This window comes from Schistocerca americana, chromosome 5, assembly GCF_021461395.2.
Source record: "Schistocerca americana isolate TAMUIC-IGC-003095 chromosome 5, iqSchAmer2.1, whole genome shotgun sequence".
In the NCBI taxonomy this organism is placed as follows: domain Eukaryota; kingdom Metazoa; phylum Arthropoda; class Insecta; order Orthoptera; family Acrididae; genus Schistocerca; species Schistocerca americana.
In genome coordinates, this window is record NC_060123.1 from 214,932,407 (window position 1) to 214,949,047 (window position 16,641).

Sequence of the window (16,641 nt, forward strand, 5' to 3'; positions counted from 1 at the left end):
AGACAAATTTGTTAACATTGAGTATAGATTTCACATAACTAATGAGAAAGTATTGAATAGAATTGGGGAGAAGAGGAGTTTGTGGCACAACTTGACAAGAAGAAGGGACCGGTTGGTAGGACATGTTCTGAGGCATCAAGGGATCACAAATTTAGCATTGGAGGGCAGCGTGGAGGGTAAAAATCGTAGAGGGAGACCAAGAGATTAATACACTAAGCAGATTCAGAAGGATGTAGGTTGCAGTAAGTACTGGGAGATGATGAAGCTTGCACAGGATAGAGTAGCATGGAGAGCTGCATCAAACCAGTCTCAGGACTGAAGACAACAACAACAACAACAGAGATACGGAAAATATTCTAAGTCCGAATAAGCTGTCCTGAATAAAACCAGTATATGAGCAAAAAGTCTGTCTTGGATACAATCTGATTGCGCCAAGCGAACAACGGTAAAGACTGAATACACTGGCGTCGGTCCCTACAATGGGCTTCGAGAGCGGCTAAGGCGATGGAGTGAATAGCACCCGCTCGGAGGCTAGGAGAGGCTCTCGAAGCCGGAAGAACTGACTTGTGTAACTCTGGCGCCGGTCTTTACAGGGGTCTGCGGCGGAATACTCGCGGCCCTATTTTCTGATCACGTGTGGCGGACGCGAATACGGCCCTTGGAAATGGCGGTATCAGTTTGCGCTGGAACCGTTGCCTAGTGTCCGGCAGTTTGCGACAAGGCGAGTCCGCGTCGCTGAGGCATGCAGGGGCCATGTAGGCTGCACGCATGCCCGAGGTGCCTGAAGGGTTGCCGATAGCTGTTGCATGTGAGCAACTGCAGATTATCGTATGGAAGCTTACTTCCTTCTGTTCGACATCCCACAAGTGAATGTTTGTAATGTTTTGTTTCATCTGTTTTCAATTGCTTTATTTTAACACTTCTCACAGATTTGTACTTGAAAGTGCTTCAACACGGAAATCATTCGCGTCAAAAGTATTAATATAAAACATACGGAAGCATATTAGACCAAACATTACACCTGCAGATAATTAATAAAATCGACAAACAGCAGACAAATAATAGAACCTGAAATGCCATTAAATTTTAAAAGGGATAAATTAATTTACTCCAATAATACGCTGCTTAAGGGACGAGGAGGAAACCGTATTTTAGCTATCTGCGAGAGCCGTGTGTGGCTTTATAAGTGTATTGCAGAGATTTTTCTATATAATGATAAACTGAAGAAACACCGGTAAGCTCGGATGTCATTTCTACAAGTTCGTTTACTGGTAGCGACGGATGTTTTCCGATAACTTCTCAAAAAACATTGAAAAGTAGCAGCTTTTTACCACTTTTTAACGATGTTCCTCTTCTGTATTTCACAAAAGAACGCGACGCGGCTTAAGCTATTTTCACGTTACATATGGGAAACGCGAACGAGTGAGAAGCATCGCAGTGACCGCCCGCGTGATAGTTGAGAAGTAGTTGGGAAAGAGGGGGTGGGGGGAGGGGACTTCCCGCTTCGCCATCTTGTTCAGTGCTGTATTAACAACGGAATAGGTATTTTTTCTCACCTTCCTACCCTCTGGATCTTCTTTCAGAATGATGTATTTAACGGAGCGCTTCTGTACAGGAAGATCACCATTTACAAACTGAGGTACTGTGTGCACTGCATTGGCATATGCAAAGGTTGATTTTCCTCCGCACACTCCATGTCCTCTCGAGTGTACAACGCAAGATGTCATTTAGATACACATTAAAAAAAAATACAAGGGAATCAAACCTCCTACCTTAACTCAGTTACTATATCCACCACGCTAACACAACTGTGTAGATTTGTTGATATTTTTATGACGATACTACACCAAGTTTCTCTAATTTATTAAAAATGACGGTGAAAACTAGAGCGTTTCGGCATTTCATGTTCAAAGGAGAAATAGAGAGCACAAGATTTGGTACGTAGGAGATCTGCAGCTGAGAGGCGTAATACTTAATTCAAACCAACGGTTTCGAGATTTTAAAATCCCATTTTCAGATGTACGAAATTGTAGTATTTGATAATACATAACCTGTGGTCAGTGCAAGAGTAGTGTTTGGCGTCCCTACCGTGCGGCTGCCCGGCGTCGGACAGTTCCCGCCAAGATGCAATTATTGGAACTCTTACACTCTTTGGCCCGATCGCATGTTATGTATTACCAACTAATGGGATTTTAAAATCTCGAAACCATTCGTGGTTTGAATAAATATTAGTATGGCTGAAGAGGATCTCTCTAAATAAATAATTATAAATTAAGAGAGTATATACAAACCAAGCCGACCTGTACCCATCAGAACTGCCATAACGTCGCGCACAGAACCGTTCAGAGGAAGGATTCGTACACAGATTTGAAATGAGAAATACATGGCGTAAGCATTCGCCATACATATCAGCAAAACTATTGCTATCTGTTAATTCTTTAGAACGTCTTTAAGTTTCACTAGCGGTAGTATAACACAAAATGCCTAACTCATCAATAGGGTCTACTTCCAGTGGCGTAATAGCACCCGTGCACCTGTGATACGATCGCCTACGAGTCGCTGCACATGTGTTTGTTTACATTAGGATCGTTCTTACGTTGATAGTGTACAGTTATTGGATGTCACCTGAGTAATATATCCATCAGGTACATTTCAACCTTTCCAAAGCTGCACAAGTCGACAGTGGTGTGACTGAGAAGAAGCGCTAAGGAACAAGCGCAGCCATATTAAGACCAGATAAACCTCATTCATTGACAGACAGGGACAGTCGAGCATTAGATAGGATTGTTGTAGAAAATAGCATGAAATCAGTGGAGGGAATCACACGAGTACCGGCAGTCCAGCCAGCAGTTGACTGTGCGTAGGGAGTTAAGAAGAATGGAGTACAATTGTCGAGCAGCTCCTCATAAGTTATATATTTCTACGTGGTGTGTCTAAAATGTTCGGTGAATGGTTTCATATCTGAACGGCAATTTAGCGCATGTGCGTGTGCATGCGCGTATGTACACTCCTGGAAATTGAAATAAGAACACCGTGAATTCATTGTCCCAGGAAGGGGAAACTTTATTGACACATTCCTGGGGTCAGATACATCACATGATCACACTGACAGAACCACAGGCACATAGACACAGGCAACAGAGCATGCACAATGTCGGCACTAGTACAGTGTATATCCACCTTTCGCAGCAATGCAGGCTGCTATTGTCCCATGGAGACGATCGTAGAGATGCTGGATGTAGTCCTGTGGAACGGCTTGCCATGCCATTTCCACCTGGCGCCTCAGTTGGACCAGCGTTCGTGCTGGACGTGCAGACCGCGTGAGACGACGCTTCATCCAGTCCCAAACATGCTCAATGGGGGACAGATCCGGAGATCTTGCTGGCCAGGGTAGTTGACTTACACCTTCTAGAGCACGTTGGGTGGCACGGGATACATGCGGACGTGCATTGTCCTGTTGGAACAGCAAGTTCCCTTGTCGGTCTAGGAATGGTAGAACGATGGGTTCGATGACGGTTTGGATGTACCGTGCACTATTCAGTATCCCCTCAACGATCACCAGTGGTGTACGGCCAGCGTAGGAGATCGCTCCCCACACCATGATGCCGGGTGTTGGCCCTGTGTGCCTCGGTCGTATGCAGTCCTGATTGTGGCGCTCACCTGCACGGCGCCAAACACGCATACGACCATCATTGGCACCAAGGCAGAAGCGACTCTCATCGCTAAAGACGACACGTCTCCATTCGTCCCTCCATTCACGCCTGTCGCGACACCACTGGAGGCGGGCTGCACGATGTTGGGGCGTGAGCGGAAGACGGCCTAACGGTGTGCGGGACCGTAGCCCAGCTTCATGGAGACGGTTGCGAATGGTCCTCGCCGATACCTCAGGAGCAACAGTGTCCCTAATTTGCTGGGAAGTGGCGGTGCGGTCCCCTACGGCACTGCGTAGGATCCTACGGTCTTGGCGTGCATCCGTGCGGCGCTGCGGTCCGGTCCCAGGTCGACGGGCACGTGCACCTTCCGCCGACCACTGGCGACAACATCGATGTACTGTGGAGACCTCACGCCCCACGTGTTGAGCAATTCGGCGGTACGTCCACCCGGCCTCCCGCATGCCCACTATACGCCCTCGCTCAAAGTCCGTCAACTGCACATACGGTTCACGTCCACGCTGTCGCGGCATGATACCAGTGTTAAAGACTGCGATGGAGCTCCGTATGCCACGGCAAACTGGCTGACACTGACGGCGGCGGTGCACAAATGCTGCGCAGCTAGCGCCATTCGACGGCCAACACCGCGGTTCCTGGTGTGTCCGCTGTGCCGTGCGTGTGATCATTGCTTGTACAGCCCTCTCGCAGTGTCCGGAGCAAGTATGGTGGGTCTGACACACCGGTGTCAATGTGTTCTTTTTTCCATTTCCAGGAGTGTATGTGTGTGTGTGTGTGTGTGTGTGTGCGTGAATTCCTAAGGGACCAAACTGCTGAGAACGTGGTGATGGAGAGCGAGTGGGGGGGGGGGGGGGGGGGTGGAGATCGAGAACGTGATGGTTCGCTAATATATTTATAAAATCGGCGGAATTAATATGGATCGTCCTCTCCATCATCAGCTGGGTACGCTTGCGTCTCTTGTCACATGCTTATGAATTCTGACGCTAGTGTAACGTTAAAAGAAAATGAGGAAAGCCCTTCGACTTTATGCCATCGTTTATCTATTCAAGTAGCTGCGTTGCTCTCATGAGGCTGACTGGTCACTCTTTGCGTCATTCTGCCGCAGACAATACCGAGAAGGCTACCTTAGCGGAACCTCAATGTATCTTCCACTCTGTAATCTGAAACGGCTACTCTCTGGAAGAACAGTGCTGTGTACCGCCTCCGCCACCACCCGCTACTATAGCCGAGGTCTCCTTCCAAACCTTTTCTCAGTGTAACAGACTGAGCGCTTGTGTCACTGTTCTTGGTAATCCATCCATCGGATGGAGACGTGAAAACTGTGCTACCTCCACTGTGCTACTGGACATAATCAGGCCATCGGGTGATCCCAGCTTTCACGTCCTCAACCTTGTCATTTACAGCACAGCCATGACACTGAAACTCTACATTGGCAGATACTCTTAAAAACACGACGCTCGCAGTGAAGAAGAGGTGCCATTGTGTCGGAGAGATGATAGCCTTTCCAGTTAGACTCAGCAGCTTCCGGCCACAGTGACACTGACTTCAATTTTTGATACCGCGCGGCGACCTCCCTACTTTTCTCGAGTTGTATGTAAAACAGGGCTGTACCATGCACGGGGGAGGCGAGACGGGCCCCATCTAGGGCACAGGCCTAATGTAAGAATGAATTGTCCTATACCTCGTATTCGCTTCTTCTGCATACTGTTGTCACAGTGCCATTTTCTCCAAGTAGCAGTATAAGGAAGCGATTGCCACCAGGGAAAGCTATCGCTAATACGATCTATATGGCAACAGCTCTGGTCAGGCGTGCTGTAAGGTGGCTGTTAGCTCACTGTTGCCAGACCGTGACTCACATGCATTTCATACTCACATACACCTCTGTTTCTCGTTGTAACAGTTCCTGCATTGGTAAAAATCAATATAATTACGTTTTGGTGGTAAAATATTGACGTCGGTTGTCAAGCATATCGTTATGCAGTCATCGTAACTGTACGTTATTTGAATTTAAAAGCCTTGTCATTCACTTTCTTATTTGTCGTTTGTAGTGTGTAAAATTATTACAGACAACATTAGGGATTATGTGTTTATCCGAAGTGGAAAAGTACAAAAATCTGCAACAAAAACGCATATCAGGGTAAAAATGTAACTACTGTAATCTCAATCGTGCTAACGGAAATGCATAATTGACCGCTATGACATATTCTAAACAACCTGATATTAGCTATAAGATAGCTGAAATCTAGATAAGCAGTGACCTGATTACCATGAGATCGCTTGTTGTAAACGCATACCTTGTTTTAATTATTGTTCAGCAACTGAGCAGACCAATTCACTGTGGAAACCAATCTGAAGTACATGGATTTTGGACATGAATGAATCCAAAATACTCAAATCATTTTGCCCCTCGGTAACTGAGGCTAACTTCGCATTAATGTCGGTTTTCATATTATTCATGCTCTCGGTTATCATCTGCATCTGTCTCATGATAATTACTAATGGATCTAATCCATGTTGCATACTTGCTGTTACATCTCCAGCCGTGTCTACCGGGCGTTCTATTGCACTATCTGTAGCGATCGGTTCTACAACACTTCTTACTACATCACTATTATCCGTGCTCACAGCTGAAGGCTGTTGCGTGTTGCTCTGCTCTGCTTGACTCATCTTAAACATTGCCCTAGTTAAAACCATATAAATGTTCTACAGCCAATATGTATATATCTCCCTTCACACAAAAATACTTCTGTGGCTACTTTCTTATAGTACTTATACAGGTAAATGCAACTAGGGCAGGTCAATCAAACTACGTCTGGCATGAACACAATTAGTAAATGTTCAAATCTACGTCTACTTCCTCAATACTAGCAAGCTTTAATACCAAAATACTAAACGTACAACTTGTTTACGATACAGTTTTTTTATTACATTATTACTTATGAAATGTTATTTTTATAACAGAACAGTAGATGGAGTGAAAAGTGCAAAATGTGTCAGATGCCTGTGTAATTTTTGGTATGTATGTACCGTTCAGTTCTGCACGTAAAGTGGTGTGCTTTAATTGTGTGTACACGTGCAGTTCATTAAACTGTATGATTTGTAGGCATATATACACTGTGTGACCAAAGGATCCGGACACATGGCTGAAAATGACATGCAAGCTCGTGGCGCCTTCCATCGGTAATGCTGGAATTCAATATGGTGTTGGCCCACCCTTAGCCTTGATGACAGCTTCCACTCTCGCAGGTATACGTTCAATCAGGTGCTGGAAGGTTTATTGGAGAATGGTAGCCCATTCTTCACGGAATGCAGCACTGAGGAGAGGTATCGATGTCGGTCGGTGAGGCCTGGCACGAAGTCGACGTTCCAAAACATCCCAAAGGTGTTCCATAGGATTCAGGTCAGGACTGTGTGCAGGCCAGTCCATTACAGGGACGTTATTGTCGTGTAGCCACAGGCCGTGCATTATGAACAGGTGCTCGATCGTGTTGAATTATGTTATCGCCATCCTCGAATTGCTATTCAACAGTGGGAAGCAAGAAGGTGCTTAAAACATCAATGTAGGCTTGTGCTGTGATAGTGCCACGCAAAACAATAAGGGGTGCAAGCCCCCTCCATGATAAACACGACCACACCATAAGGCCACCGCCTCCGAGTTTTACTGTTGGCACTACACACGCAGGCAGATGCGTTAACCGGGCATTCGCCATACTCACACCCTGTCATCGGATCGCCACATTGTGTACCGTGATTCGTCACTCCACACAACGTTTTTCCTCTGTTTAATTGTCCAGTGTTTACGCTCCTTACACCAAGCGAGGCGTCTTTTGGATCCTGATGCAGTTTGGAAATCCCGTGTGATAGTCTGGATAGATGTCGGCCTATTACACATTATGACCCTCTTCAGCTGTCGAAGGTCTCTAGTCAGCAGACGAAGTTGGCCTGTACGCTTCTGTGCTGCACGTCTCCCTTCACGTTACCACTTCACTATGACATCGGAAACAGTGGACCCAGGGATGTTCAGGGGTGTGGAAATCTCGCGCACAGACATATGACACAAGTGACACACAATCACTCGACCGCGTTCGAAGTCCGTGAGTTCCGCGGAGCGCCACATTCTGCTCTCTCACGATGTCTAATGACTATTGAGGCCACTGATATGGAGTACCTGGAAGTAGGTGTCAACACAATGCACCTAATATGAGAAACATGTGTTTTATGGGGTGTTCGGATACTTTTAATCACATAATGTACGTATAGTTAACACAAAAAATGACGCAACACGCACTAAAGTGGCAACACAACCTATCACAGTCTTCTTTATGGAAATATTATTTGAAGGTTTAATGCCCGCAATATGAAACACGTAAAGAGCGGTGTGAAGCAACGTACTAGTCCGTCTGTTAACAAAACATCTCAGGTTGCTCTTGAATTGTCATTTCAATGAATTTAATAATGGTTTATGTCATGGGTTCGCGTAGAGAAATAATGTTGTGTGGCATATTTATCATTGACTACATCGGAGTAAGTTAATTTCTCTGAATTTACTTAGCTGAGATAAAAGATATCCGTTATACGGCAACCACAAGAATTTAATGAAAACTACTGTTAATCTTTTCAGACAAATTAAATGACACTGAAGTTAAATAATACAATTTAATTGCAAATATTTTAAGTTACTGCCACGGCTCCGTGTCGTTTAATATTGGCAACATTCAAATAAGACGTTGCAGCCGTGGAAATGGCCGACAACAATTATTCATAGACTCACGTCGTATTGCACGTTCTGATATTCTGAAAAAAATATGTCATTAGTTTCCTAACATGCAGGGATACTGAAGATACATAAATTGAGGTTTTAAGAGCAAATAAACACTTTTATTTGATCGAAATGCAACGTAAGTATACTTACGACGTCTCTAACGTTTATCTTCATCCAAGATCAAGACCAGAGTAAGTAATTACAAAAAATCATTCAACTGTTTCACAGCTATTAATGTTTTTAACATTGAACAAAGACAAAGAATAATATACTTAATAAATCGATATTGTTTTTAAATACAACTACGTTGAATGTTAAATTTTTTCTGTACATTTTTATTTACGCCTTAATTCGTTGCTCTGTTCATAATTCCATATAAATAAGTATTGTTCTCCCCAGGGCCACCAGTACATGCCCCATCTCAATTGTCTTCACTTTGTTCATCTTTCCGATCGCATTTTTCTTATTCATCTTTTTCTTCGCTGCGCTCATCGTTGTTTTCTGAGTCGTCATTGCAGTTGATGATAACAGGCTCTATTACAATATCTCGGACAATATCTTTCGCAAAATCTTCTTTCTGTAGATTTTCAGTATGCTGAAGATGTTTCTGCCATTGTTCGATTGTAACGTTTTCCAGGGTCTCGTGAAGTAAGCGCGCAACACGTGCTGTTTTACACATGTTGTTCTTCACTGCTACTTCTCTCTTGACTTGAGTTCAAATGAGCTCAGTCGGGTTACACTGACCATGATAAGGCGGTAAGCGTACTGCTTCGTGCCCGCTTTGATTTGCCAGTACATCTAGCTCATAAATAGGCTATTCTTTGTTTAAACGAACCATATCCAGCGTCTCAGCTCCTGTTTCAGTAAGTGTGAAGGCAATGTTCTCCGTGGTTAGCCAAGCTGCTGTGTGAGCCTTCTGTGTTTTCCTAGTTGGAGCTCGGTTCGTGACAACCGTTGTCCATGACGATAACGGAACCTTCCTCCAGCAAACAAAAAAAAACAATTATTAAACTTAGCTGTGTTCGTTTCCGAATAATAATCTTCTGGTTTGTTTGTTTTGCAACATCTGTATACTAATTTACTTTTGAAAATCAGTCTTCGCCGACCCCAAATGCACAGCGATCAGCATGGCCCCCTTTCTCAACAGGTTCCTTAAGACTCCCACTTTTCCTAGAATTCTGCCAGATGTAACCCAAGTTTCATCCACTTCACGCGTTCGTTTGAAGCAGCTGCACAACGATTGGAATTCACGATATCCAGTTTTATGACGCTATACGATAAGTTGATTTGAAAAAAGCATATGGGTCCGGATGATAGCAAAATGAATTGTCGAAACTAGCTGCTTTCAGAACAAAATAAAATATCTTTAAGTGTACGGCTGTTGGTAAAGTTTATTGATATTGAAAAGTACGTACCAGCTGATGTCCCCTGATCGTAATGGACCAACAGAGACATAAAATGTAGGTCACATGTCGCCTGAAGTACGTAGCGAATTTATCATCCGCAAAAATTTAATTCTGGAGGCCACTTTGTCCTTGTGTTCAAGCAAAAATTGTCTGCCATCATTCTGACGCTTGTGTTCAAAACCTATATCGTTTAATATTCGTCTTCACAGATCTAGCAGATCCGGTAAAATTTATAACTTTTTTCTCAACGTTGGCAATTTTCTCTCACGACACACGCGCTGGACAGTTCTAAAACCAACGCCACAAGCTGCAGCATAAATAGTTTGCACATTAGCAAGTCTTTATCTTACAATGGTTGTTATTTCGATAACATATCATTGCATTTTTTTGGTATCATCGCTATTGATTTGTTTACCTTCCCCGAATCTTTGCCGGCCAGTGTGGCCGAGCGGTTCTAGGCGCTTCAGTCTGGAACCGCGCGACCGCTACGGTCGCAGGTTCGAATCCTGTCTCGGGCATCGCAGGTTCGAATCCTGCCTCGGGCATGGATGTGTGTGATGTCCTTAGGTTAGTTAGGTTTAAGTAGTTCTGAGTTCTAGGGGACTGATGACCTCAGATGTTAAGTCCCATAGTGCTCAGAGCCATTTGAACCGTATCTTTCTTAACGAGCGTATGTGGCGTTAGCTGTTTTATTCGGTGGTTTGGTATTTAACTAATTTGTAAATGAAAATTATAATCTTATTTTATTACATTGAGTAATTACTAAATAATTTTTCTCCCGGCTAAAGAATTGGTCAAGTTGCTAATGTGTAAGTGTCGCTAAATCACAGTTCATACAACAGATTCTATACAACTATGTATTATGATGAAAACAGTTATCTTCAGCAAAATGATCATTAAAACCGCCGAATATCAGCTGCGCACAACACTGACGCATGTTACCTGAAACAATATTCTTCGCAACTCGTGCGTAATAAATTTCGGCTCCATACATCAGCTAGAAAAGTTTCTTATAAGGATCGTGCTATGAGCACTTTTTTTAAAGAACCAATCTGATTCGAATCATTTTCATGAAAATGAGTTCGGGACCACCGGTGCACATTTATTTTTACACATTTGTATTACGTTCGGCATTTATGTCTGCAGAGTTGCGTAATTTGATTTTGCCGCTGAGATAATTGTTAAGATAGCGGCAGACAATTGATATAGACATTCTATTGCTAGACCAAATAAGTAAGTATTTGAAATGCTTATTAAACTCTATAAACTCTACTTTGGTATTGTGCACTATTTAGACTTCATCAAGCAAACATTTGATTTGTTTCTAAGGAAAACACAGACAAAAACGCAAACGCAATACAAATCGCTATCATCAATGGCTGCGCTCCTTGCAGCGGAAAGAAATAATTAACACAGATAATGCTTGCTGAGAGAGGAATTAAAGTTACAAATAATTATTCACTCATATTTATAATAATAATGAACTCTATTCTCAAGTAATAATTAACAAATAATTACAATTTCTTTACAGACCTCTGTTTGATATGCGTCCGCAACCTACAAAAGCCAACCAACAAAAGGTAAAAACAAAGGAAGACAAACGCAGATCATAAAAGGAATTTACAGTTATCGTTGTGTTTGTATGATACACATCGATATGTCCAATTACATCATAGAATATTATATAAATAATTAATATTTATCATCGTTTTCACTGTTTTTTCATACGTCGAATAGATTATGTTTATAACTGTTAGAGGCATATTTTCCTCTCGTCGCACTGTAGCCAAAAATTTATCACGTGGATGTTACACGTGATTGTAGATGTCAACACCTCACCAGCATTGTATACAAGATGTTTTAAATATTTATAGACATTGTGGATTATGGATTTGCTTTGCCGCTGGAACTCGGCTGTCTTTTTCCGACCGCATTCCTCCTGCTGCCAAAGTGGGTATAAGAGTTGTTTGTAAACCGGTCCCACAGAGCACAGAGGAAACCTCTCCTTCTTGCTGCTCTTTCATTTTCAACTTACACAGATACTTCCATTCAGTAAATACATTGCAGAAATAATATCATGAAATACACCTTTTTACGTAGAGACAGGTTGCCAGAGGTAGTAACTCGATACAGAATGGAAAACATGAACTGCGCGAAAATCGACGGTCTCGCTACTGACGCTCTAATGCCACTCGAACTGGGCAACTAAAGACCCTCAGCGTTGCCATTTTCGAATCTTAGAGAGAGAGAGAGAGAGAGAGAGAGAGAGAGAGAGAGAGAGAGAGAGCGCATTACGCGGGATAGGCACGAGTGCGGCATCAGCACTCTTGCAGCCAGTTTGCCCGGCCAGAGCTTTAGGTAATGTTCAACAATGGAGTCCTTGCTGCTGCTTCGCTACAGTATCTCCAAGATCAGCGAGCAGATGATGAAGCAGATGTACAGGGTGTCCGAAAAGTCTTTCCCTGATTACATAAATTGATAACTCAGGCTAGAAGCAAGATACAAGTATGAAACCGGTGTCTAATTGTTTACAAACTATCGAAGTTTTTTTCACACATCAGTAAACTTCCACATGAGCACCCTTGGTAGCACATAACACATCCAGGTGATATTCAGTTTCCGTCCACACATTAGCCAACATCACTGGAGGGATAGATTCAACGACAGTGGTTATCCGTTGCCGCAGGGTTTCAAGATCTGGTACACGTGTTCGGTAGACCTCGTCCTTGACATAACCCCATAAAAAGAAGTCTAATGGGGTTATGTCAGGAGAGCGTGGAGGCCAAACCGTTGGCCCATCACGACCAATCCATTGCACAGGAAAGGTCATATCGAGATAGGCACGGACGTCTAAACCACAATGAGGCGGTGCACCGTCTTGCTGAAACAAGACATCGGGGTGATACTGAAGCAGCCGAGGAACAGCATACAGTTGCAAAATGTCCAGATACGCTGCAGATGTGATGGTAGCCTCAGCGAAGAAGAATGGCCCGATAATTCGATCGTGCAATAGCGCGCACCAATCATTCACCTTTGGACTGCCTCTGGTGCGTTCCATGACCTCGCCAGGGAGTTGTGAACCCCAAACGCGCACATTATGGCGATTCACTACTCCACTGACAAAAAAGGTCGCTTCGTCGGAAAAGGCAATTCACTGAGATAACCATCATCGTCCTCAATAGGTGATAGCATTTCGACCACAAAGTCATATCGACGTCTACTGTCATTGGGCAACAAGGCCTGAACGATTTGCACTTTGTATGCACGAAACAATAAACGGTTGTGTAAAATGTCATGGAGAGAGCTTTTTGGTATCTGTAATTTACGTGAGGCCCTGCGCACCGATTTCTTTGGACTTCACATAAAAGACTGCCTTACAGCTTCCACCCTGTCTGCTGAGGTTCTTGGTCGACCAGACCTCGGAAGGTCAGCAACCGATCATGTGTTCTTGAACCTCTCATACCAGGCTTTAATGCTCTTGACATCAGGTGGACTCCTTCCAAATGTTGTCTGGAAGTGTCTCAGCACTGTGGTTGGTGATCGTGTCTCATGGTGCCACAGGACACACTGTGCCTTATCCTGATTGGTTAACATGGCTTCTTGGGCACTGCACCTCATCCACTACTTACGTACTGCGAACCTAAAACAGAAAAAAAACTTTGATAGTTGTAAACAATTCGACACAAGTTCATATTTGTATCTTACTTCTAGCCTGAGTTATCAATTTATGTAATCAGTGAAAGACTTTTCGAACACCCTGTACTAGTGGACCGTATGCTTTCTGATTTCTGCCGGCTAAGGACTACTAGTAATTTATGAGGGGCCGCCTCGTGATGACTGGGTGTTGTGTGATGTCCTTAGGTTAGTTAGGTTTAAGTAGTTCTAAGTTCTAGGGGACTGATGACCATAGATGTTAAGTCCCATAGTGCTCAGAGCCATTTGAACCATTTATGAGGGGCCAATAAAATGTGTTCTTTGTTAAACATCATACTAAAACCAATGTGTAATAGCCGCCATAAACAATAAGATGTAGATTTTGTTTCAGTTTCAATTTTTTTTAGATAATTTATACATCTGAGTTTATTTAGTACAGTGAAACACGCAATTTGTTAAGTGCAAAATTTTCATCAGTTTAATTCGTTTAATATTTTTAGCAGTGTTTCGTTTTTTATTAAACCTACTGATAAAATTATAAAATTTACTGAATATATTGCAGAAGTGATGTTACTGAAAAAGTGGCGGGGCTACTTGGCAGTGCAGCCAGGCTTGCAGGATCCGTTCTGTACGATTCTGATTCTAAGCCGGGGTGTTTCTTGTTTCAGGCGATGGCACCGACGACCAGCCATTCGTCTCGGACCGCGAGAAGATGTCGGGATACGAAACCAACCTCTACCTCTACTCCGTAAGTACTGCCGCTGCCTGTGCACTGAGTAACGCCGATATCTCGTCGTGTAGTCCTTCTAGCACCTGTTCATGATGTTTTTTATATGCCCACCTGATTTTTAACTTCAAACCGCAGTACCACGTTTGACCTCTATGGATTTCTGTGCTCCAGAGGCACTCTAAGATAGTCTCAGTTTTTTTGTCAGTATTACACTGAAGCGCCAAAGAAACTGGTACAGACATGCCTATTGAAATACAGAGATTTGTAAACAGGCAGAAAACGACGATGTGGTCGGCGACGCCTATATAAGGCAACAAGTGTCTGGCGCAGTTGTTGGATCGGTTACTGCTGCTACAATGGCAGGTTATCAAGATTTAAGTGAGTCTGAACGTGGTGTCATAGTCGGCGCACGAGCGATGGGACACAGCATCTCCGAGATAGCGACGAAGTGGGGATTTTCCCGTACGACCATTTCACGAATATACAGTGAATATCACGAATCAAGTAATACACTCCTGGAAATGGAAAAAAGAACACATTGACACCGGTGTGTCAGACCCACCATACTTGCTCCGGACACCGCGAGAGGGCTGTACAAGCAATGATCACACGCACGGCACAGCGGACACACCAGGAACCGCGGTGTTGGCCGTCGAATGGCGCTAGCTGCGCAGCATTTGTGCACCGCCGCCGTCAGTGTCAGCCAGTTTGCCGTGGCATACGGAGCTCCATCGCAGTCTTTAACACTGGTAGCATGCCGCGACAGCGTGGACGTGAACCGTATGTGCAGTTGACGGACTTTGAGCGAGGGCGTATAGTGGGCATGCGGGAGGCCGGGTGGACGTACCGCCGAATTGCTCAACACGTGGGGCGTGAGGTCTCCACAGTACATCGATGTTGTCGCCAGTGGTCGGCGGAAGGTGCACGTGCCCGTCGACCTGGGACCGGACCGCAGCGCCGCACGGATGCACGCCAAGACCGTAGGATCCTACGCAGTGCCGTAGGGGACCGCACCGCCACTTCCCAGCAAATTAGGGACACTGTTGCTCCTGGGGTATCGGCGAGGACCATTCGCAACCGTCTCCATGAAGCTGGGCTACGGCCCAGCACACCGTTAGGCCGTCTTCCGCTCACGCCCCAACATCGTGCAGCCCGGCTCCAGCGGTGTCGCGACAGGCGTGAATGGAGGGACGAATGGAGACGTGTCGTCTTCAGCGATGAGAGTCGCTTCTGCCTTGGTGCCAATGATGGTCGTATGCGTGTTTGGCGCCGTCCAGGTGAGCGCCACAATCAGGACTGCATACGACCGAGGCACACAGGGCCAACACCCGGCATCGTGGTGTGGGGAGCGATCTCCTACACTGGCCGTACACCACTGGTGATCGTCGAGGGGACACTGAATAGTGCACGGTACATCCAAACCGTCATCGAACCCATCGTTCTACCATTCCTAGACCGGCAAGGGAACTTGCTGTTCCAACAGGACAAGGCACGTCCGCATGTATCCCGTGCCACCCAACGTGCTCTAGAAAGTGTAAGTCAACTACCCTGGCCAGCAAGATCTCCGGATCTGTCCCCCATTGAGCATGTTTGGGATTGGATGAAGCGTCGTCTCACGCGGTCTGCACGTCCAGCACGAACGCTGGTCCAACTGAGGCGCCAGGTGGAAATGGCATGGCAAGCCGTTCCACATGACTACATCCAGCATCTCTACGATCGTCTCCATGGGACAATAGCAGCCTGCATTGCTGCGAAAGGTGGATACACACTGTACTAGTGCCGACATTGTGCATGCTCCGTTGCCTGTGTCTATGTGCCTGTGGTTCTGTCAGTGTGATCATGTGATGTATCTGACCCCAGGAATGTGTCAATAAAGTTTCCCCTTCCTGGGACAATGAATTCACGGTGTTCTTATTTCAATTTCCAGGAGTGTACATCAAACCCCCGAAATCGCTGCGGCCGGGAAAAGATCCTGCAGGAAAAGGTCCCACGACGACTGAAGAGGATCGTTCAAGGTGACAGAAGTGCAATCCTTCCGCAAATGCTGCAGCTTCCAATGCTGGGCCATCAATAAGTGTCAGCGTGCGAACCATTCAACGAAACATCATCGATACAGGCTTTCAGAGCAAAAGGCCCACTCGCGTACCCTTGACGACTGCGCGACACAAAGTTTTATGTCTCTCCTGGGCCCGTCAACAAAGACTTTGGACTGTTGATGACTGGAAACATGTCACCTGATAGAACAGGTCTCGTTTAAAATTGTATCGAGTGAATGGATGTTTACGGGTATGGAGACAACCTCATAAATCCATGGACCCTGCATGTCAGCAGGGGACTGTTCAAGCTGATGGAGGCTCTTGAATGGTGTGGGGCGAGTGCAGTTGGAGTGGATTGGACTCCTGATTCGTCTAGATACGACTC

At 44.9% G+C, this 16,641-nt stretch overlaps 1 protein-coding gene across 1 annotated transcript in view; it reads left to right on the top strand.

The window, feature by feature from the left end:
- LOC124616271 (solute carrier family 12 member 6) overlaps nucleotides 1-16,641 on the top strand; it is a 255,635-nt gene that overhangs the window by 45,521 nt on the left and 193,473 nt on the right. The window contains exon 2 of the mRNA XM_047144575.1: nucleotides 14,159-14,238. Coding sequence (XP_047000531.1) covers nucleotides 14,159-14,238 — 80 coding nt within the window. The remainder of the gene's footprint in view (nucleotides 1-14,158; nucleotides 14,239-16,641) is intronic.